The sequence below is a fragment of the Chiloscyllium plagiosum genome, unplaced genomic scaffold (genome assembly GCF_037043375.1).
Source record: "Chiloscyllium plagiosum isolate Xiang-an unplaced genomic scaffold, Cpla_swu_hap1 HiC_scaffold_31, whole genome shotgun sequence".
Classification (NCBI taxonomy): Eukaryota; Metazoa; Chordata; class Chondrichthyes; order Orectolobiformes; family Hemiscylliidae; genus Chiloscyllium; species Chiloscyllium plagiosum.
In genome coordinates, this window is record NW_028270169.1 from 54758941 (window position 1) to 54782052 (window position 23112).

The window sequence follows — 23112 nt, forward strand, 5'->3', positions numbered from 1 at the left end:
GAGGGGGTGACCTTTTTATAGAGGCTTCTAAAATTGAGGGGCATGGATAGGGTAAATAGGCAGTCTTTTTCCAGGGCTCGGGGAGTCGCGAACTAGAGGGCATAGGTTTAGGGTGAGGGGAAAAAATGAGAGCCCTAAGGGGCAATGTTTTCACACAGAGGGTGTTATGGGTATGGAATGAGCTGTCAGGAAGTGGTGGAGGCTGGTACATTTTGTAACAATAAAACTGCATTTGAATGGGTATATGAATAGGAAGGGTTTGGAGAGATATGGGTTGGGTGCTGGCAGGTGGGACTAGATTGGGTTGGAATATCTGGCTGGCATGGACAGGTTAGACCGAAGGCTCTGTTCTTATGCTGTACATCTCTATGACTCTGACTCTAATAGGCAGGGAGCAAAGGCTTTCGATAAGGTTCCCCACAGTAGGCTATTGTACAAAATGCAGAGGAATGGGATTGTGGGAGATATAGCAGTTTGGATCAGTAATTGTCTTGCTGAAAGAAGACAGAGGGTGGTGGTTGATGGGAAATGTTCATCCTGGAGTCCATTTACCAGTGGTGTACTGCAAGGGTCGGTGTTGGGTCCACTGCTGTTCGTCATTTTTATAAACGACCTGGATGAGGGTGTAAATTTGCAGACAACACTAAGGTCGGTGGAGTTGTGGATAGTGACGAAGGATGTTGTAAGTTACAGAGAGACATAGATAACCTGCAGAGGTGGGCTGAGAGGTGGCAAATGGAGTTTAATGCAGACAAGTGTGAGGTGATTCACTTTGGTCCAAATAACCGGAATGCTAAGTACTGGGCTAATGGTAAGATTCTTGGTAGTGTAGATGAGCAGAGAGATCTGTGTCCATGTACACAGATCCTTGAAAGTTGCCACCCATGCTGACAGAGTTGTTAAGAAGGCGGAGTTGTTAAAAAGTGTTTTTAGCTTTTATTAATAGAGGGATAGAGTTCCAGAACCATGAGGTTATGCTACAGCTGTACAAAACTGTAGTGTGGCCGCACCTGGAGTATTGTGTACAGTTCTGGTCACTGCATTGTAAGGAGAATGTGGAGGCTTTGGAAAGGGTGCAGAGGAGATTTACTAGGATGTTGCCTGGTCTGGAGGGAAGGCCTTGTGAGGAAAGGCTGAGGGACTTGAGGCTGTTTTCATTAGCGAGAAGAAGGTTGAGAGGTGACTTAATAGAGACATCTAATCAGAGGGTTAGATCGGGTGGACAGGGAGAACCTTTTTCCAAGTATTTAAAGTTGTGTACGTCTGCTAGCCATCACCATCCCAGGGAAAAAAGCTCACTGTCCACCCAATCTAACCCTCCTGATTATCGTACATTTCAATTAAGTCACCGTAATGCTAGCTCTTGACTTTTTTTTCATTGCCACACAAATATAACCTTTTTCCTGTTTCCAATAGTAATGGTGCTGGAAAAGCACAGCTGTTTTAGGCATAAGCCCTTCATCAGCTCATTCCTGCTCTCTGACCTGCTGTGCTTTTCCAGCATCTGCAGTCTTCACTTTCTCTTGCTACTTGACTGCTATCTTTATGAACAGAGCATCTTATAATACTGGGAGCATCTTTCTCCTCATTTGATTTTTTGCAGATTGAAACTTCCTGTATTCTGAGACACTGATTCCAGCTGGATAACCCTGTGCCATTCTGGGACAAGTAGAACTTGAGACATAAAGTGAGGGGCTGTATACTGTGCCACAAGAGCCACCTTTTAGCTCAGTGAGGAATAGTAACAGCCCTATCCTGGCTGGACAAGAATGAGACAGCCACCTTCACTGTCCATACACAAACACTGGATACAAAGTTTTGGAGGAGTGATGTGTTAGCAATTGCACCACACCCAAAGAATTGGTCTCACCTAAAAAGGAACCTGAGGCAGCCTGATAACAAGCTGAACTAATTCCAAGACTAGTTTTCACCAAAATACATAATTCCAGAAATAATTCTGTTAACTTAGAAATCAAAAGGTGCAGGTTTGAAAGAAGGTTATTAGCAGAATGTTTATTCAAAAACACTGATGCAGCAAGTGATTAGAAAGCCAAGATCACTATTAATGGCACTCTGGCACCAGTGTTACATGTGAGGCACAGTAGCCACACACCCTTCCCTGATGGATGGGAGTGAACCTGTTGGATTGTTACAACAATCTTGGTCACTTCTGGCCATTGTTGACCCATAGGTGATCAGATTTATAGATTGTCCCAGATGGGATGGGGACTGAAGGGCTTGGAAACTAATAAATCTAGGCTTCCTCCCTCCCCCCAAAAAACAAATTAACTTCACACTCATTTTTAATTTATCCAGCCATAGTCACATTTATCCTGTTAAAATATTCATTTATTCATGCAAACAAAAATAAAGCAGTCACTGTATTTTAGACCATGCTGAAGCAATGAGATGTCACATATCCTGATGATGTTCAGCCTCTGAAATGGCGCCTGTGATCTGTCAGGCTGTTTAGTTAAGTGTCTGGAAGGGCACACGCGTCAGAGAGGCTGTGGCATCCTGCATATTCCTGGAGACTGGGATTGTCGAGATCTCCCCTGTTTTGGGCAGAATTGGGCTGGTTAGATGGGGGCCCAGTTGGCCGCACACAAACACAGCGATGGCTCTTTGATCCAGGTTTGTATAGTTTCCGTGGGACTCCAGCCCAATTCCTTTTTACTCCTCCACTGGAAACAACAATAAAAGTCACTTTTCTTTACACGTTTTGCTTATTTTGGTTTAGTTTATTACTTTGTGCCCAATTCACCAGGTGAAAGGGGCTCACTGGAGTAATCATTAACCTCCAGGCTGGGGAAGGAGGCCATACCTGGCCTAACTCTTCACCCATTTGTTTCCTTCCCCTCGTTTTTGTTTTCCCTCCCATATGCCACACTTTCAAGGAGACTTTGTACTGTGCGATAATTTATATTTGTATTATGGAATAATTTATAGGAACTAGTTTCATTAATGAGAAATTATGGAGTTTGCTGAAATTGGGCTGACTGTAGAGATGCCATGAGAACAGTGTCTAGGTCTTTAACCAATATAACCAGGCAGGTTTGATGATCGTGAGCTCCATCCCAATCCCAGTCACTTGAATTCTAGCTATTGAGGGAGTGCAGCGTAGGTTCACGAGGTCAATTCCTGGAATGGTGGGACTACCTTACGCTGAAAGACTGGAGCGACTGGGCTTGTATACCCTTGAATTTAGAAGACTGAGAGGAGATCTGATTGAGACATATAACATTATTAAAGGATTGGATACTGGAGGCAGGAGATATGTTTCCGCTGCTGGGTGAGTGCCGAACCAGAGGACGCAGCTTAAAAATACGGGGTAGACCATTTAGGACAGAGATGAGGAGAAACTTCTTCACCCAGAGAGTGGTGGCTGTGTGGAATGCTCTGCCCTAGAGGGCAGTGGAGGCCCACTCTCTGGATTCATTTAAGAAAGAGTTGGATAGAGCTCCCAAGGATAGTGGAATAAAGGGTTATGGAGATAAGGCAGGAACAGGATACTGATTAGGAATGATCAGCCATGATCATATTGAATAGTGGTGCAGGCTTGAAGGATAGAATGGCCTACTCCTGAACCTATTGTCTATTGAATTATGGTCAGGAGACACTTTGTGCTTCTGCAGCCAAGATCCAGCTATTGTGCAGAAATAACTCAAAAATCACTCAGACCATAGTTTCCATTCGATCTTCAGGCATTGACTGTTGTATAACTATCAACCAGATGAAGTCAGGACTCACTCTACCCTTGCATATGTGGAATCCACACTTGGATGGGCATGGCTGGGTGGTCAGACAGAGAAGAGACACTGCCTTCAGGATAGAGGAGGCATTGGAGAAGGAGAAAGTGATTTAAAAGCAAGATAACAAACCTGTGAGATGAACACCAGACTCTGCCTCCTTTGGCTGAGCTCCATTCAGAATTGCAGGGAGGAAAGAGATTGTTTTCTAACTCGGATTCTGCTTTCAGCTTTCTGCCCTGCATCACAGCCAACTCCACATCAGACAGTGCTTGGTTGGGTTCACCGTTGTGGTCATAATACATTCCAATTAATTTACCTTGCAAGAGGCAAAAATAAGTAAAACACTCCTGAGATTTGGAGAAACATTGCCGTTTGACAGAGATGTCGAGGTTTAAACTAAGATCTAGACAATTAACAGGCAAACTCAACTTGCAAAGCTAAACTAGCACACTATACAAAGAAAACATTGTGTTCTAAAGTGTGCAGCTTAGTACCTCATACAGACACAGTGGATTTAATGTCTGCCTTCTTTGTTGTTTCAGTGGTGCCCAGTGTGACTCTAACCAGCAGAGAGTTCCCCCCGATGCCCATTGGCCCCAGGATTGATAAGACTCCTTGATGGCCTACATATGACTCCTTAGCTCCAGCTTTGTGATTGGCTCCTAACTGGTCTCTGAAATGGTCCAGCAAGCCATTCAATTGTACTAATTGCTACAAAGTCTCAAAGAAATGAAACCAGACAGATAACCTGGCATTGACCAAAGCACTGGAAAAGACAGTGGCAACCCTGCAAAGTCCTCCTTTCTAACACTGGGGTCTAGCACCAAAATTGGGAGAGTTGTCTTAGAGACCAGTCAAGCAACAGCCTGACACAGTCATTGACATGGAATCAGACCTTACAATGTCCCAGACACCACCATCACTGTCCCTGGATTCCCACTGATAGGACAGATACAGCAGAAGGGGACAGCATAGGGGGATACAGTCAGGAGGAAGTTACTCTGGGAGTCCTCAACATTGACTCTGGACCCTGTGAAGTCTCATGGCTTCAGGTTAAACAAGGAAACCTCCTGCTCTTACTGTGTGCCGAATTCCCTCGGCTGACGTATCGATACTCCTCGATGTTGAGCGACACTTGGAGGAAGCACCGAGGATGGCAAAGGTACAGAATGTCCTCTGGCTGCGGGATTTCAATGTCCACTACAAAGAGTGGCTCAGTAGCAGGACCACTGATCGAGCTGGTCGGCTCCGAAAGGATCTGCAGAAGGTGGTGAGGGGACGAGGGAAAAACATCCTTGCCAATCTGCCAGCTGCAGATGCATCTGTCCGCGACTGTATGAGGAGAAACTTCACCCAGAGAGTGGTGGCTGCATGGAATGCTCTGCCCCAGAGGGCAGTGGAGGCCCAGTCTCTGGATTCATTTCAGAAAGAGTTGGATAGAGCTCTCAAGGATTGTGGAATCAAGGATAATGGAGATAAGGCAGGAACAAGATGCTGATTAAGGATGATCAGCTATGATCATATTGAATGGTGGTGCAGGCTCGAAGGGCAGAATGGCCTACTCCTGCACCTATTCTCTATTGATAAGAGTGACCACTGCACTGTCCTTGTGAGACCAAGTCCCAACTTCACATTGAGAATAGCATCCATTGTGTTGTGTGGCACTATCACCGCATTAAGTAAGACAGACTTTGAATAGATCTAGCAACTCAAGCCTGGACATCCCATGAGGTGCTGTGGGCCACTAACAGGAATGAATTCTACTCCAGCACAATCTGTAACTTCATGGCCCGGCATATCCCCCACTCAATCATTACCATCAAGCCGGGGATCAATCCTGGTTCAATGGAGACTGCAGGAAGGCATGCCAGGAGCAGCACCCAGCAGACCTCAAAATAAGGTGCCAACCTGGTGAAGTAGCAAAGAGGAACAGTACTTGCGTGCCAAACAGCATAAGTAGCAAGTGATAGAGCTAAGTGATCACACAAGCGATCTAAGCTCTGTACTCCTACCACAACCCTGTTGGTGGTGGACAATAAACAACTCATTGGAGGAGGAGGCTCCACAATTATCCCCATCCTCAATGATGGAAGAGCACAGCACATCAGTGCAAAAGATAAGACTGAAGCTTTTGCAGCAATCTTCAGCCAGATGTGCCAGGTGGATGATCATTGACCAGAAACTCAACTGGATTCACCAAATAAGCACAGTGCCTAGAAGAGCAGGTCAGATGCTATAAATACTGTGGCAAGACACTCAATTCTGATCCCACAAAACCTATCCATCATCTACAAAGCTCAAGTGAGGACTGTGATGGAATACTCCCCACTTCCTGGATGAGTGTAGCCCCACCAACACTCAAGAAACTTGACACCATCCAAGACAAAGCAGCCCCCACTTGATTGGTACCCTACCAACAAACACCCACTCCCTCCACCACAGGCAGTCTGTACTATCTACCAGATGCACTGCAGCAATTCACCAAAGCTTCTTTGACAGCACCTTCCAAATCCATGACTACTTCCATCTAGAAGGACAGACAGTTGTTACATGCGAACACCACCACCTGCAAGTTCCCCTCCAAGCCACTCACCCCCCTCACTTGGAAATATATCACCATTCCTTCACTGTCACTGGGTCGAAATCCTGGAATTCCCTCCTTAAGGGGATTGTGGGTCAACACTCAGCAGGTGGACTGCAGCGGTTCAAGACGACAGTTCACCCCCACCTTCTCAAGGGCAACTAGGGACTGGCAATAAATGCCCACGTGCCATGAATGAATAAAAAAAAATTGATTGAAACAATGAGCAGTAGAGGGAGGCACTTAAACAGATCCAGTGAAAGTGGACGTACATAAGGGAAATGTCAGATTAGAGTGCCAGATAACTGGGTTGCCAGGGTAAGTGGTGGAGTATTGAGGGTGAGTTCAAGGGCCAGGATGGGTGGTGTGTTTCTAGCAAGGGGCTGCGTTTTGGGGGGACAGGGGTGTAAGGGGTCTGGGAAAGTGTAGTTGGGGTCAGCTGGGTAGGTGAATGCTGAGGTGGGAGTGGGGGATGGGTGCAGATTGAACATCTAGCCAGGAGTTAAACTAGGTTTTCAATCTTCTAACTTTTCACGGCTAAGTATTAACTGTAGTGGAACCCTGCACATTCTCTGACTTTAAATCGATACATTTGAAAATTACCAAACACAGGGGAATAGCCCAGCGTGTTCTTCAATTCCAGGCAATTCCCCCAGAGTCTGTCAGGGATTCCATGGGGTGTTGTTATGGACACTCCCACCTACGTGGCAGAAATGACTCACTGGCATTCGCAAGATCCAGATCATTATCTCTCTCATAGTGCATCCTGTTTATCCAGAGGCTAGGCCGAGCCTGGGAGGTTCCAAGTGAGATCTCCTTCGGAAGACGACATTTTAATTGCCGGCAGTGGATGAGCCTGTCATTCATTCTCTGCTGGGGGCTCTGTGCAGCCAGTCAGAGAGGAGAATAAATTGGAACTTGGATGAGGATTTCAACTGGAATTACTGCCAAAAGAAGTTGGAGGTGGCAGGACATTTCAATTAATTGTTTCAGATCAGGAGAACCAGGCTGTGAGCACATTCCTCACTGCTATTTCCACATGATTTCAGATCAGGTTTAGGGATTGCATTTTCGCATAAGGTGCCTCCAAATGAGACTCTTACCCTTAAAAATGTACTCTTTCTTGTAGAAATCAAGCCATTCATGGAGAGCAAGTATTTCAGAGGGCGAGAGTCCAGACACATCCTCCACAAGGCCACTCTCTGTGAAATCTCCACTCACAAAGGCTCGAGCTGCATCTCGACCTGCATTTGACAACAGAACAAGTTCATGTCTGAGGACAGAGGCTCTGCATACTGACACGCTGCAGCAGCGTGGACCCAGATGAAAGTAGAATGAGCTGGTCGGTCAAGAACCATTCAGAGACAACTTGAGTTAAGAAATTGTGTCCTTGAAATCCATTTGCTGTGCAGCCAACTTTTCACGTGTTAAACAATTGGAAGCAACAGATGCAGATAACATCAATGAAAATAAAAAAAGAACTGTGGGTACTGGGGATCGGAAACAAAAACAGAAATTGCTGGAGAAACTCAGCAGGTCTCGCAGCATCTGACATAAATACCAGTTCAGGAACTGAATTGTTATTACAATCCCACAACGGAATTGTACAGAAAATCTGATGAAAACTTCATAATGATTGAGTTTTCCAGTCCATTCAGGCTATTAGGATCTCGATTTATAAAGGCAGGATTTGATTAGGAGTAGTCAGCATGGCTTTGTGTGTGGGAGATCATGCCTCACAAATTTGTTAGAGTTCCTTGATGAAATGACCAGGAAGGTTGAAGAGGGTAGGGTGGTAGATGTAGTCTGTATAGATTTCAGTAAGGCTTTTGATAAGGTTCCACATGGGAGGCTGCTCTAGAAGGTTAGATTGCATAGAATCCAGGGAGAGCTGGCAAAATTGACTAGTTGGTAGGAAGGAGAAGGTGGAATAGTGGAAGGATGCGTATCAGACTGGAGGCCTGTGACTAGTGGAGTACCTCAGTGGTTGGTGCTGGGCCCATTGCTGTTTATTATTGATATCAATGATTTGGATGAGAATGTACAAAACGTGATTAGTAAGTTTGCAGATGACACTAAAATAGGCAGCATCATGGACAGTAAGGAAGGTTCTCAGAAATTGCAGCAGGACCTTGATCAACTGGGGAAGTGGGGCTGAGAAATGGCAAATGGAGTTTAATATAGATAAGTGTGAGGTCTTGCATTTTGGAAAGTAAAATCAAGGTGGGAGTTTCATGGTGAATGGTAGGGCCTTAAGGAGTGTAGTGGAACAGAGGGATCTTAGAGTTCAGGTGCACAGTTCTCTGAAAGTGGAGTCACAAATAGGCAGAGCCTTCAGTCAGGGCATCGAGTACTGGAAAAGCACAGCCGGTCAGGCAATATCCAAACAGCAGGAGAATAGATGTTTCGAGCATAAACCCTTCATCAGGAAGTTGGGAAGTTACGTTGCAATTGTACAGGATGTTGGTGAGGATGCACTTGGAATATTGTGTTCAGTTTTGGTCACCCTGCTATGGGAAGGATGTTATTAAACTGGAAAGAACACTGGAAAGAGAAATTTACAAGGATGTTGTCAGGACTCAAGGGTCTGAGTTATAGGGAGAGGTTGGACAAGCTGGACTTTTTTCTTTACAGTGTAGGAGACTGAGGGGGGTGGGGATCTTATTGAAGTGAATAAGATCATGAAGGGCATGGATAGGGTGAATGCACTCAATCTTTTTCCCAGGGTTGGGGAATCGAGGACTAGAGGGCATCAGTTTAAGGTTAGAGGGGAAAGAATAAAATAGAACCTGAGGGGGCAATGTGTTTTACACAGAGGGTGGTGCGCATATGGAATGAGCTGCCAGCGGAGGTGGCTGAGGCAGGTACATTAACAACATTTAAAAGGCAATTGGACAAATACATGGATAGGAAAGGATTAGAAGGATATGGGCCGAGTGCAGGGACATGGGGCTAGTGTGGATGGACATTTTGGTCGGCATGTTTGGGCCAAATGGCCTCTCTCCATGCTGTAGGACTTGATGACTTTAATTATTTATTTACCACGTGAAAGAGGCATTTTGGAAATGTAATGTTCCAAATTTGTAAAGCTGAAAGCAGACATTAGCAGAGGGGATAGGGGAGGTAACAGAACAGTCAAAGCAAGACATTCATTGATATGGTGCCTCATTGAGTCATACAGTATGGAAACTGACCCATTGGTCCAACCAGTCTATGCTAAATATAATCCCTAACAAAACTAGTCCCACTTGCTATTCCTGGCACATATCCCTCCAAATCTTTCCTATTCATGTTCTTATCCAAATGTCTTTTCAACATTGTAATTGTAATCGCAGCCACCACTTTCTCAAGAAGTTAATTCCACTTAGGCACCACCCTGTGTAAAGGAAATTGTACACCTTGTCCTTTTTAAAATCTCTCCTCTCACCTTAAGTTTGTGCCCCCCCCCCACAGTCTCAAAATCCCCCATTCTAGAAAAATGACAACTACCATTAACTCTATCTATACCTCTCTTTATTTTATAAACTGTTATAAGGTTACCTCTCAACCTCCAAGGTGTCAAGTGCTTGGCCAACTATTAAAGGTTTTTGAAATGTGCTCACTGTTGTAATTTAGATAAATATGCACCTATATGGCGGAGGCTCCCATGAACAACTTTATAATAAACCAAGGTGATGTTTTTATGGGTTAAGTGCAAAATATTGGCTCAGGAGGATGTTTCTGCTCTTCAGACTTGTGCCATAGCATCTTTAAAGTTCCATTTCTGTCTTCTCCAATTCTGTGGCCAAGATGTTTGACTCAGGAGTGAAACCTTGGTAAGTGTGAAGGGGAGAAAGAAAAGACCCCAGTTAGGAAAGGCAGCCTCTCAGTTCTGGTTTCATTCCAGCACCTCCGTACCCTTTTCATATTATGGAGTCCTCTGGGACAGTGCACAGTACTGGGGTCGAAATAGTTTAATACAACTTCTTTTCCATTCTCTCCCTCTAGAAAGTAATCAGAGTGATCTTTTCCTCTCTCTTTTTGTGTCCTTTTTAGTTGACATCAGCACTGGTAATGGTTTGAGTATCTATACCCCTCAGACCTCTCTGCTCCTCCACTCCATTTTGAACCCCTGGTCTGAATTTTCTCTCCTGGGTTAGCTGCACAGAGTCCGAACAGTTCGCAGCCCTGTAGTCCTGACCCGAAAAGGCCCTGAAGTTTAGATTTTAATCGTAGGGTTGGGGGAGAGCACCCAGAGAGTTTGGAGATGCTGACAGAAAGGTCACTTTGCTGAGAGCACAAAGAAATAAATTAGTGAATAGACAGCCCTCAACCCCCATGAATTGACAGTTGCTATGGTCACCACGTATGACTAGCTTGCATTTACATTTTATTTTTAAATTAGCTGAATTCAAATTCCACCAGCTTGCAGGATTGGATTAGAACCAATGTCCCTAGTACATCAGCCTGGGCTTCTGACCTACTGGTGAACGTTACCCCAACACCACCATCTCTCCCTGCAAAGTCTAACTTCAAAAGAACCAAAAGGAATCTTATAATCTAAACCAAATGGTTACTAGTGCCTTTTAGACTCTCTACATACATTATCCAACAGGGGCTAAAGGCCCTTAGCACACAGCAGGGATCATATTTGCCTCTCTGGAACCACTCTGCATAGATCACAGCCCAAAGAACAGGCAGGCATTGCCCTCTCTCTCTCTCTCCTCCTGCCCATGGGGCTGTTCTCTCAAGTACAGAGTCAAAGAGTGGGCTGGGAAAGCACAGCCAGTCAGGCAGCATCCGAGGAGCAAGAGAATCGACGATTTGAGCATAAGCTCTTCATCAGGAAATGATCGAATCCTGATGAAGGGCTTATGCTTGAAACGTCGATCCTCCTGCTCCTCAGATGCTGCCTGACCGGCTGCGCTTTTCCAGCAACACACTCTTTGACTCTGATCTCCAGCATCCGCAGTCCTCACTTTCTCCCTGTTCTCTCAAACAGGCTGCTGCTGCTGTCAGTAAAGTCAATAATCACGACTGGGAGGTGGGGAAAGAGTGAAAGTTTGGGAATGCCTGGGGAGTGGGTTGTCATTGGAGACAGAACCTGAGCCAAGAACTAGAGCTGTGATGACAGGTTCTAGTAAGTGCATAATTAAAACAAGGGCAGAACCACAGTGAACAGCACACAAACTAAACAGGAAATGAGCAGAACTTGTAAGGCAGGGAACAGGAGGTGAGTCAAGTACTGAAAATAATAGAGAAACACATAATGAGTGCCCGACAGAACTGACACATTGGAAGGTTAATATTTTATCAAAGTAAAGGCAAAATCCTGCAGATGCTGGAAATTTGCTGGAGAAACTTAGGTTTAGCAGAATCTGTGGAGAGAGAAATAGATTAATGCTTTAGGTCCAGTACGACTCTTCAGATTAAACTTTAAATTTTATTAAATAGGTTTAGATTTGTTGAGCCAGTAAGCTCTTTTATAGAACTGAACAAAAATTGGGGTATTAGAATGCCACTTTACCATGTTTTCAGTCTGTGACCATCTTCTCCAGAACTCCACATTTGAAACCCTCCTGTTAATCTGGTTTCTACCCCGCTACACTACTGAGATGCTGCTTACCAAAGTCATGACAGACACCTTATTTGATAAAGACCACAATATGCTAGATTGACACCATCAATCAAACCATCCCCCACCAACCTCAGTCCTCTATTATCCAGCTGGGAGGACTGCACTTTCCTCAGTTCCAATCTTATCCATCCTTTGATAGTTAATAGGAACATCAGGAGTAAAAGAGGATCTTAGGGATCAGGAGAGTCATTAGCACCATTGGCAGTGTTTCCCACTCCTGCACGATTGCCTGTGGTTCTCGATCCAGGATACTATAGAGCAGACAGGGAGTGGGAATGGATGACTAGGCTGACTTTACAGGGGGTTGGTACCGGCAACTGCTGAGAACACTATCACTTCATTTGTGCTCTAAGCCAAAACTGGTCCCTGCACATTGAGACACCAATCTAGCTGTGGGTGTCTGCACATACACTGGACACATCCTGGGACTGAGGCAATTTGTATCAAGGCCAGTCCACTTAACCTGCACACCCTTGGACTATGTACAGTTATAGAACATGGAAACAGATACTTTGGTCCAAATAGTCCACACTATGTCCCCAAACCAAACTGGTCCCACCTTCCTGCGCTTGGCCAATCTCTCCAAACCTTTCCTATTCATGTACTTATCTAAATATATTTTAAATGTTATAACTATACATGCACTGAACACTTCCTCTGGCATTCATTCTGTGGACGAACCACCCTGTGTAAAAATGTTGCCCCCATGTCCTTTTTAAAACTTTCTTCTTTCACCTTAAAATATGCCTCCTAGTTTTGAACTGCCCCATCCTAGGGAAAAGCCTCTTGTCATTTATCTTATCCATGCCCCTCATGATTTTATAAACCTCAATAAGGTCACTCCTCAACCTCCTACACTCCATGGAAAAAAGTCTTAGCCTGTCCAGCAAACCCTCCATTTCCAGCAACATCTTTTCTGAACCCTCTCCAACTTAATAATCCTTCCTATAACAGGGAGACCAAGACTGGGCACAGAACTGCAGAAGAGGCCTCACCAATGTCCTGTACAACCTCAACACGACTTCCCAACTCTATACTCAAAGGTCTGAGCAATGAAGGGAAGTGTGTTAAGCCCCTGTCTATCTGTGATACAAATGTCAAAGAATTATGTACCTGAACCCCTAGGTGGAAACCTGAGCACTGGCAGAACCCCAAGCAGACATGGGGAGAACTCGTAAACTCCACACGGTCAGCCAAGAGTGGAAATGAACCTGGATCTGGTGCTGTGAGGGAGCAGTGCTAATCACTGTACCCACTCTCCCTCCACCAGATTAAAATATTTAAGTCACTGCCTTTGGCTCCTGCCACCATTCCCCAACCAGTGTCTCTATTCCTCATCCTGAGCTCAGTTTGAGGTTGGATTGGCCTGTTCATTGCCTCAGTGATATATTTTACCACATCGTTGCATCGTCACCAAAACCATCTATACCCACAATTATGACCGACAAAGCCCAACTCTATCCCAGTTGTTTCAAGTGCCCTGTGCTTAATGACCATAGGTCAGCTCAGCTGTTGCTAAAACGCTCATCCATGTCCTCATTATCTCTACACTTTACTCTTCAAATGTTCTCCCTTGGACAAAAGTCTGGCTTCCACCAAATGTTCACAGTCCAAAGCTCTGCTTTCACACCTAGTCTCATTCGTTCATGCCTGGTGACTTACACTGGCTTCTGTTTAAGCAATGTCTTAATATCAACATATTCTTCCCTATTTAGCTCTCCTTCAGGCCCAGACCTCCATGATATCTGTGTTCCTCTAATTCAGGCCCCTTACTTACTCCAAGGTTTAATTGCTGTCCTGCTGCTGACTGTATCTGAAGCTCTAGAATTCCTCTTGTAATCTCCCCCATCATCCATCTGAAGGATACTCCTCAAAATCTTTTTTACCAAACCTGGATGGCTCCTTATGTAGCTGAAAATGTGTTGCTGGAAAAGCGCAGCAGGTCAGGCAGCATCCAGGGAACAGGAGAATCGACGTTTCAGGCATAAGCCCTTCTTCAGGAAGAAGGGCTTATGCCCGAAACGTCGATTCTCCTGTTCCCTGGATGCTGCCTGACCTGCTGCGCTTTTCCAGCAACACATTTTCAGCTCTGATCTCCAGCATCTGCAGTCCTCACTTTCTCCTCAATGACTCCTTATGTAGCTAAGTCTCAAATTTCTTCAATGCCTCAGGATCCCATGGTATTAAAAAAGGTGCAATGTAAGTGGCAGTTGTTGTTGGGCTGTTACCTGAGACAATGGTTAGTGAGGGAGAGGTTTCTAAACATCCAATCACTGGAACAACCTTTGTGCTCCTAAAGGCCAAGATGAAGTCCTCTATAAATGCAGTCTTTTCTTGCAAAGCTGAGATTCACCAGATGACAACCTTTTGGAGGAAGGTTAGGTGAAGTTACACAGGTGCAAGTATAACCTCTGGATTTCGGAAGTTAGAATGCAGACAAAAAACACCATCAAACCTGCAAGGTTTGTAGCTCAGGTTAAGGTTTAGGGTGTAGCTTTGTTCACTGAGCTGTAGGTTTGATATCATTCATTACCTGGCTAGGTAACATCATCAGTGGCGACCTCCAAGTGAAACGAAGCTGTTGTCTCCTGCTTTCTATTTATATGTTTGTCCTGGATGGGGTTCCTGGAATTTGTGGTGATGTCATTTCCTGTTCGTTTTCTGAGGGGTTGATGGATGGTATCTAGATCTGTGTGTTTGTTTATGGCGTTGTGGTTGGAGTGCCAGGCCTCTAGGAATTCTCTGGCATGACTTTGCTTCACCTGTCCCAGGATAGATGTGTTGTCCCAGTCGAATTGGTGTTTTTTTTCATCCGTGTAGGGCTACAAGGGAGAGAGGGTTGTGTCTTTTTGTCAAACCTCTTGACAGCTGCTTGAGAGCCAGGCCAATGCCATGTCTGTTGTGGTGTACCCTGTCTTTAAGGGACTGTGTACATACACTGTTATGATGCTGCCTAACAGGCACAATCTGGCTGTAATGCCTGCTTTGTTACTTAGAATGTGTTTCACTGTTTTAAATAAACTAACCCACAGAGTTAATCGATCTCTGGCAACCAGCTGATGAATAAGTCTGTCACTGCAGCATTTTCTGAACTCAGGCCTACTGAAAACCCTTCCATACCTTGAAACCAGTTGCAAGCCCCATCCTGAAGGATGGTGGGGAAAGCCAAGCCCTGTTGGTAAAGGGGGAGGGAAGAGTGACTCAGAGCCATTGCTGCCTCCTTCCCCCAACAGGTCAGCTCACCAGCCAAGCTTTGGGAAGGGCTTGGTTAGAGAGGAGCACGTTGAAACATTACCTGTGAAGGGGGATGGTAAGCACAGGGCACTCAAACCAACTGGGATACTCATGATCTGTAGCCAAGGTGAGTTATTCCCTGGCTACCAGCTCTTCAACCATGTGAAACAAACTCGGTACCACAGCCACATCTGCTTCCTCAGTGCCTGCCTCCGTAACCAACTCATCCCACACGGACTCTGGACCACCTTTAAACCGGCAGCGTTCGGACCCAAACAGGACAAACAGTACAGACTACAGATTCAAAAACACCAGCAACAGTTCTCCTTCAAGATCCTCCGCTCTACGCTCGCAGCAATGCGCCGGCACCTAACCTCTCTACAGTCTGCCCTGCCTCAGCTGAGGGCCACACTCTCTCAGAATTGCAAAGGACCCACTCTGTACTACATCCTTAGGAGAATCCATACTCTCAACAAACAGTATTTCAATTCCACCTCAAACATCAAAAACTGTAAGTACAACAAACTTTTATCCACCCACCTCCATAACCAGCGCTCCTCAAACATTCCAGAAGATTCCCCTGGCCTCGGAAACGCCATTAGTCATGTGGCTGATGCAGCTGCCACCCCCACGCTGCAAAGTTTTACCTGTACATCCACTAATATCATTTATTGTATCCGTTGCTCCCGATGCGGTCTCCTCTACATTGGGGAGACTGGGCGCCTCCTAGCAGAGCGCTTTAGGGAACATCTCCGAGACACCCGCACCAATCAACCAAACCGCCCCGTGGCCCAACATTTCAACTCCCCCTCCCACTCTGCCGAGGACATGGAGGTCCTGGGCCTCCTTCACCGCCGCTCCCTCACCACCAGACGCCTGGAGGAAGAACGCCCCATCTTCCACCTCGGAACACTTCAACCCCAGGGCATCAATGTGGACTTCAACAGTTTCCTCATTTCCCCTTCCCCCACCTCATCCTAGTTTCTAACCTCCAGCAACACGATCCCGACGTGTCCGGACTTGTCCGACCTGCCTAGCTCCTTTTCCACCTGTCCACTCCACCCTCTCCTCCCTGACCTATCACCTTCATCTCCTCCCCCACTGACCCATTGTACTCTATGCTACTCTCTCCCCACCCCCACCCTCCTCTAGCTTATCTCTCCACGCTTCAGGCTCTCTGCCTTTATTCCTGATGAAGGGCTTTTGCCCGAAACGTCGATTTTGCTGAAGCTCCTCGATGCTGCCTGAACTGCTGTGCTCTTCCAGCACCACTGATCCAGAATCTGGTTTCCGGCATCTGCAGTCATTGTTTTTACCTGGTAATAGAGTACACAACACTGCTTCCCAGGAGCCTAGCCCAGGGATGCTGTGATGCAGCTCAACTGTACATACTGTACCAATCCTGTGTGCATACTGTGTATGTCCCGTGTTCATACTGTACCAGTCCTGTGTTTATACTATGTGTCCCATGTTCATATTGTACTGGTCCTGTGTTTATACTGTGTGGGTCCTGTGTTTATACTGTACCTGCGAAGAAGCTGTAGGCGCCTCCTGGACCGTAATGTTTTTTCCCTTTGTCCACATCGAACACTTGCCCGAGGATGGCCAGGAAGAGCCCGGGGCTGCCCTTCTCTCCGGTGTATCGGCTCAGCTCGGATTTAGTGAAGAGGCGGCTCGGTGGCGGTTCCGCCGCTGGACTCCAGAGCGATCCCGTAAACCAGCGGCTCCACCGAGCCCGGACATCAGCGGGGATCAGCACCGCCAGCAGCGAGCCGCACACGGCGCACACCAGCAGCGACCGCAGCATCTCCCCCCCGGCTCCCGGTCACACTCCCCCCCCCCCCCCGGCTCCCGGTCACCCCCCCCCGCTCACCCCCCGGCTCCCGGTCACACTCCCCCCCCCCCCCCGCTCCCGGTCACACTCCCCCCCCCCCCCCCCCGCTCACCCCCCGGCTCCCGGTCACACTCCCCCCCCCCCCCCGCTCCCGGTCACACTCCCCCCCCCCCCCCGCTCACCCCCCGGCTCCCGGTCACACTCCCCCCCGGCTCCCGGTCACACTCCCCCCCCCGCTCCCGGTCACACTCCCCCCCCCCCCCCCCCCCCGCTCACCCCCCGGCTCCCGGTCACACTCCCCCCCGGCTCCCGGTCACACTCCCCCCCCCCCCCCCCCCCCGCTCCCGGTCACCCCCCGGCTCCCGGTCACACTCCCCCCCCCCTCCGCTCCCGGTCACACTCCCCCCCCCCCCCCGCTCCCGGTCACACTCCCCCCCCCCTGCTCCCGGTCACACTCCCCCCCCCCCCCCGCTCCCGGTCACCCCCCGGCTCCCGGTCACACTCCCCCCCCCCCCCCCCCGCTCCCGGTCAGCCCCCGGCTCCCGGTCACACTCCCCCCCCCGGGGCTCCCGGTCACACTCCCCCCCCCGGGGCTCCCGGTCACACCCCGGCTCCCGGTCACACCCCCCGGGGCTCCCGGTCACACCCCGGCTCCCGGTCCCCCCCTCTCTGTCTCTGTCTGTCTGCCGACACTGAGCACTGTCCCGGACAGAGCTTCCTGATCGCCAGCATCAGTCTCAAAGTAACAAAATATCAGCACAGGCTCCTCTTAAAGGGACAGTGCCGGTAACACAGGCTCCTCTTAAAGGGACAGTGCGGGTAACACAGGCTCCTCTTAAAGGGACAGTGCGGGTAACACAGGCTCCTCTTAAAGGGACAGTGCGGGTAACACAGGCTCCTCTTAAAGGGACAGTGCGGGTAACACAGGCTCCTCTTAAAGGGACAGTGCGCGCAGCACAGGCTCCTCTTAAAGGGACAGTGCGGGTAACACAGGCTCCTCTTAAAGGGACAGTGTCAGCAATACAGGCTCCTCTTAAAGGGACAGTGCGGGTAACACAGGCTCCTCTTAAAGGGACAGTGTCAGCAGCGCAGGCTCCTCTTAAAGGGACAGTGCGGGTAACACAGGCTCCTCTTAAAGGGACAGTGCGGGTAACACAGGCTCCTCTTAAAGGGGCAGTGTCAGCAATACAGGCTCCTCTTAAAGGGACAGTGCGGGTAACACAGGCTCCTCTGAAAGGGACAGTGCGGGTAACACAGGCTCCTCTTAAAGGGACAGTGCCAGCAACACAGGCTCCTCTTAAAGGGACAGTGTCAGCAATACAGGCTCCTCTTAAAGGGACAGTGCGGGTAACACAGGCTCCTCTGAAAGGGACAGTGCAGGTAACACAGGCTCCTCTTAAAGGGACAGTGCCAGCAACACAGGCTCCTCTTAAAGGGACAGTGTCAGCAATACAGGCTCCTCTTAAAGGGACAGTGCGGGTAACACAGGCTCCTCTTAAAGGGACAGTGCGGGTAACACAGGCTCCTCTTAAAGGGACAGTGCGCGCAGCACAGGCTCCTCTTAAAGGGACAGTGCGCGCAGCACAGGCTCCTCTTAAAAGGACAGTGCGCGCAACACAGGCTCTTAAAGGGACAGTGTCAGCAGCACAGGCTCCTCTTAAAGGGACAGTGCGGGTAACACAGGCTCCTCTTAAAGGGACAGTGTCAGCAGCAAAGGCTCCTCTTAAGATTAGATTACATTACAGTGTGGAAACAGGCCCTTCAGCCCAACAAGTCCACACCGACCCGCCGAAGCGCAACCCACCCATACCCCCACATTTACCCCTTACCTAACACTACGGACAATTTAGCATGGCCAATTCACCTAACCTGCACATCTTTGGACTGTGGGAGGAAACCGGAGCACCCGGAGGAAATCCACGCAGACACGGGGAGAACGTGCAAACTCCACACAGTCAGTCGCCTGAGGCAGGAATTGAACCCGGGTCCCTGGCGCTGTGAGGCAGCAGTGCTAACCACTGTGCCGCCTCTTAAAGGGACAGTGTCAGCAGCACAGGTTCCTCTTAACGGGACAGTGCCAGCAACACAGGCTCCTCTTAAAGGGATGGTGTCAGCAGCACGGGCTCCTCTTAAAGGGACAGTCCAGCAACACGGTCTCCTTTTAAAGGGACAGTGCCAGCAACACAGGTTCCTCTTAACAGGACAGTGCCAGCAACACAGGCTCCTCTTAAAGGGATGGTGTCAGCAGCACGGGCTCCTCGTAAAGGGACAGTCCAGCAACACAGGTTCCTCTTAAAGGGACAGTGTGGGTAACATGGGCTCCTCTTAAAGGGGCAGTGCCAGCAATACAGGCTCCTCTTAAAGGGACAGTGCGGGTAACACAGGCTCCTCTTAAAGGGGCAGTGCCAGTAACACAGGCTCCTCTTAAAGGGACAGTGCAGGTAACACAGGCTCCTTTTAAAGGGACAGTGCCAGCAACACAGGCTCCTCTTAAAGGGACAGTGTCACCAACACAGGCTCCTCTTAAAGGGACAGTGCCAGCAACACAGGCTCCTCTTAAAGGGACAGTGCGCGTATCACAGGTTCCTCTTAAAGTGACAGTGCCAGCAACACAGGCTCCTCTTAAAGGGACAGTGCGCCTATCACAGGTTCCTCTTAAAGTGACAGTGCCAGCAACTCAGGCTCCTCTTAAAGGGACAGTGCGGGTAACACAGGCTCCTCTTAAAGTGACAGTGCCAGCAACACAGGCTTCTATTAAAGGGACAGTGCGGGTAACACAGGTTCCTCTTAAAGGGACAGTGCCAGCAACACAGGCTCCTCTTAAAGGGACAGTGCGCGCAACACAGGTTCCTCTTAAAGGAACAGTGCCAGCAACACAGGCTCCTCTTAAAGGGACAGTGCGGGTAACACAGGCTTCTCTTAAAGGGACAGTGCCAGTTACACAGCCTCCTCTTACATTGAACATGTCAATATAACATGCTCTACTTGAAGTGACAATTTCACGAGGACAGCCACTTTTTAAAGTGATAGTGTTGCTAACACGGAGCCCTCTTAAAATTACAGCAGAGGTTCATTTAAAGTGACATTACTGATGACAGCCACTGTTAAAGTTCCACGATCAGTCATTGTGACTCCTCTTAAAGTGATATTGCCATTAACAAGCTCCTCTTAAAATAACATTGTTAGTAGCACAGGTTCCTTCAAACATCAGTTGTAAAGGGTCTTTCCTCAATACGTGTTAGTGATACAAGTTCCTCTTAAAGTGACAGTACCAGTCATAGGATCCTCTTGAAGTCACAATGTTAGTAACAGACCTTTTAGTGTCAGAACCAGTAGCAGACAATTCTTCAAGTGACAACATTCAGCAACATAGATTTCTTTTAAACTGACATAACTGGTAACTGCTTCAGGCAGAACTGCTAGGTTTGAGATAGAGTTAGGGTTAGGGTTAAGTTTAAGGTTAAGGTTAGGGTTAGAGTTAGGGTTACTGTTAGTGTTAGTGTAAGTATTAGAGTTAGTGTTAGGGTTAGGGTTTGAATTTGGATTAGAGTTAGAGTTAGGGTTAGGTTTAGGATTAGGATTGGAGTTAGGGTTAGGGATAGCGTTAGGGGTTGGGTTAGGGCTAGGGTTAGAATTAGCGTTAGGGCTAGAGTTAGGGTTAGCGTTAAGGCAAGGGTTAGAGTTAAGGATAGGATTAGGGTTAGGTTTAGTGTTAGGGTTAGGATTAGGGCTATAGGAAGGGTCAGTGTTTGTGTTAGGGTTAGGGTCAGTGTTTGTGTTAGGGTTGGTATTAGGGTTAGGGTTAGTGTTAGAGTTAGGTTTGGGGTTAGAGTTAGGGTTTGTGTTAGTGTTACAGTTTGGGTTAGGATTATGATTGGGGTCAGGGTAAAGTTTAAGATTAGGGTTAAGGTTAGGTTTAGGGTTAGAGTTAGGCTTAGGTTTAGTGTTCGGGTTAGGATTGGGGTTAGGTTGAGGGGTAGGGTTAGTGTTAGTATTGGGGTTAGAGTAAGTGTTAGAGTTAGGCTTAGGTTTGGTTAAGGTTAGGGTTAGGGCTTGTGTTAGAGTTAGGGTTAGACTTAGGTTGAGAGTTAGAGTTAGTGTTAGAGTTAGGGTTAGCGTTAAGGTTAGGGCTAACATTAGGGTTAAGGTTAAGATTAATGTTAGGGTTAGGGTTAGGGTTAGAGTTAGGGTTAGGGTTAGAATTAGGCTTAGGGATGGTGTTAGAGCCAGGGTTAAGGTTAGGGTTAGAGTTAGGCTTAGTGTTAGGGTTAGAGTTAATGCAAGTGTTATAGTTAAAGTTAGAGTTAGTGTTAGAGTTAGGTTTAGGTATAGGGTTAGTGTGAGAGTTAAGATTAGGGTTAGGATTAGGGTTAGAGTTACGGTTAGTGTTAGAATTAGAGTTAGTGTTAGAATTAGGGTTAGTGTTAGAGTTGCAGTTAGGGTTAGAGTTAGTGTTAGGGTTAGTGTTAAAGATAGGGTTAGGGTTAGAGTGATGGTTAAGGATAGGGTTAGGATTAGGGTTAGGATTAGTGTTAGGGTTAGGGCTAGAGCTAGAGTTAGGGTGAGGGTTAGGTTTAGGGTTAGGGTTAGATCCTGGGTTAGGATTAGGATTAGAGGTAGGGTTAGAGTTAGATCCTGGGTTAGGATTAGAGGTAGTGTTAGAGTTAGGGTTAGGAATATGGTTGGGGTTAGGGTTAGTTTTGAGGTTAGAGTTTAGGTTTAGGGTTAAAGTTAGGCTTAGGATCAGTGTTAGAGTTAGGTTAGGATTAGGGTTAAAGTTAAGGTGAGGGCTAGTGTTAGAGTTAGGGTTAGGGTAAGTGTTAGAGTTAGTGTTAGTTAGCGTTAGGTTTATGGTTAAGGTTACTGTTACAGTTAGAGTTAGGGTTAGGGTTAGGATTAGGATTAGAGTAAGTGCTACAGTTAGAGTTAGGGTGAGATTTAGATATAGGGTTAGGATTAGAGTTAGGGTTAGGGATAGAGTACAGGTTAGAGTTAGGGTTACAGTTTGGGTTAGGTTTAGAGTTTGGGTTAGGGTAAAGGCTAGAGTTAGGGTTACGGTTTGGGTTAGCTTTAGAGTTTGGGTTAGGGTAAAGGCTAGAGTTAGGATTACAGTTAGTGTTAGAGTTAGGGTAAGCGTTCGTGTTAGGGTTAGGGTAAGTGTCAGAGTTAGTGTTAGATTTAGGGTTAGGGTTAGGGTAAGTGTTAGAGTAAGTAATAGAGTTTGTGTTAGATTTAGAGTTAGATTAGATTAGATTACTTACAGTGTGGAAACAGGCCCTTCGGCCCAACAAGTCCACACCGACCTGCCGAAGCGCAACCCACCCAGACCCATTCCCCTACATTTACCCCTTCATCTAACACTACGGGCAATTTAACTTGGCCAATTCACCTAACCTGCACATTTTTGGACTGTGGGAGGAAACGGGAGCACCCGGAGGAAACCCACGCAGACACGGGGAGAACTCCACACAGTCAGTCGCCTGAGGCGGGAATTGAACCTGGGTCTCCTGCGCTGTGAGGCAGCAGTGCTAACCACTGTGCCACCGTGCCGCCCACGGGTTAAGGGTTAGGGTTAAAGTTAGGGTTAGGGCTAGTGTTAGGGTCGGGTTAGGGCTAGTGTTAGAGTTAGAATTAGGGTTAGGGTTAGAGTTAGGCTTGGAGTTAAGGTTTGGGATAAAGTTAGGTTAGGGTTAGGATTATTGGTAAGGTTAGGATTAGAGCTAGGGTTAGGGTTCGGTTTAGCATTAGTGTTAGGCTTAGGGTTAGAGTAAGGACTAGAGTTAGCGTTAGGGTGAGATTTAGGGTTAGGATTAGAGTTAGGGTTAGGGACAGAGTTAGAGTACAGGTTAGGGTTATTGTTACGGTTTGGGTTAGGTTTAGAGTTAGGGTAAAGGTTAGGGTAAGGGCTAGAGTTTGTGTTAGGGTTAGTGTTAGAGTTAGGGTTAGGATTATGGTTGGGGTTAGGGTTAGGTTTAAAGTTAGGGTTCAGGTTAGGATTAGGGTTAGAGTTAGTCTTAGGGTTAGGTTTTGGGTTAGGGTTAGAGGTAGGCTAAGTGTTTGTGTTAGGGTTAGGTTTAGGGTAAGTGTAAGAGTT

At 47.3% G+C, this 23112-nt stretch overlaps 1 protein-coding gene across 2 annotated transcripts; it reads right to left on the reverse strand.

Annotated features, from left to right (window-relative positions):
- Positions 1-1993: 1993 nt before the first annotated feature.
- Positions 1994-16994, reverse strand: cyb5d2 (cytochrome b5 domain containing 2). 2 transcript variants are annotated; one of them, XM_087977550.1, is made up of 4 exons: positions 16712-16994; positions 7437-7577; positions 3882-4068; positions 1994-2684 (listed from the first exon to the last, which is right to left on the reverse strand). In XM_087977550.1, exons 1-4 carry the CDS (start codon positions 16989-16991, stop codon positions 2474-2476), a joined length of 819 nt encoding a protein of 272 aa, XP_087833676.1. In that variant the 5' UTR covers positions 16992-16994; the 3' UTR covers positions 1994-2473. The 2 variants fall into 2 exon arrangements, with proteins under 2 accessions (XP_087833676.1, XP_087833677.1); XM_087977551.1 differs by lacking the exon at positions 7437-7577.
- Between the last annotated feature and the right edge of the window lie 6118 nt (positions 16995-23112).

Excerpts from the sequence above, each read along its gene's own strand:
- cyb5d2 (XM_087977550.1), bottom strand. The coding sequence starts at position 16,991 with ATGCTGCGGTCGCTGCTGGTGTGCGCCGTGTGCGGCTCGCTGCTGGCG. Across the intron at positions 7,578-16,711 it reads CGCCTACAGCTTCTTCGCAG|GTCGAGATGCAGCTCGAGCC; the intron begins GTACAGTATAAA and ends TGTCAAATGCAG. Across the intron at positions 4,069-7,436 it reads GAAAGAGTACATTTTTAAGG|GTAAATTAATTGGAATGTAT; the intron begins GTAAGAGTCTCA and ends GCCTCTTGCAAG.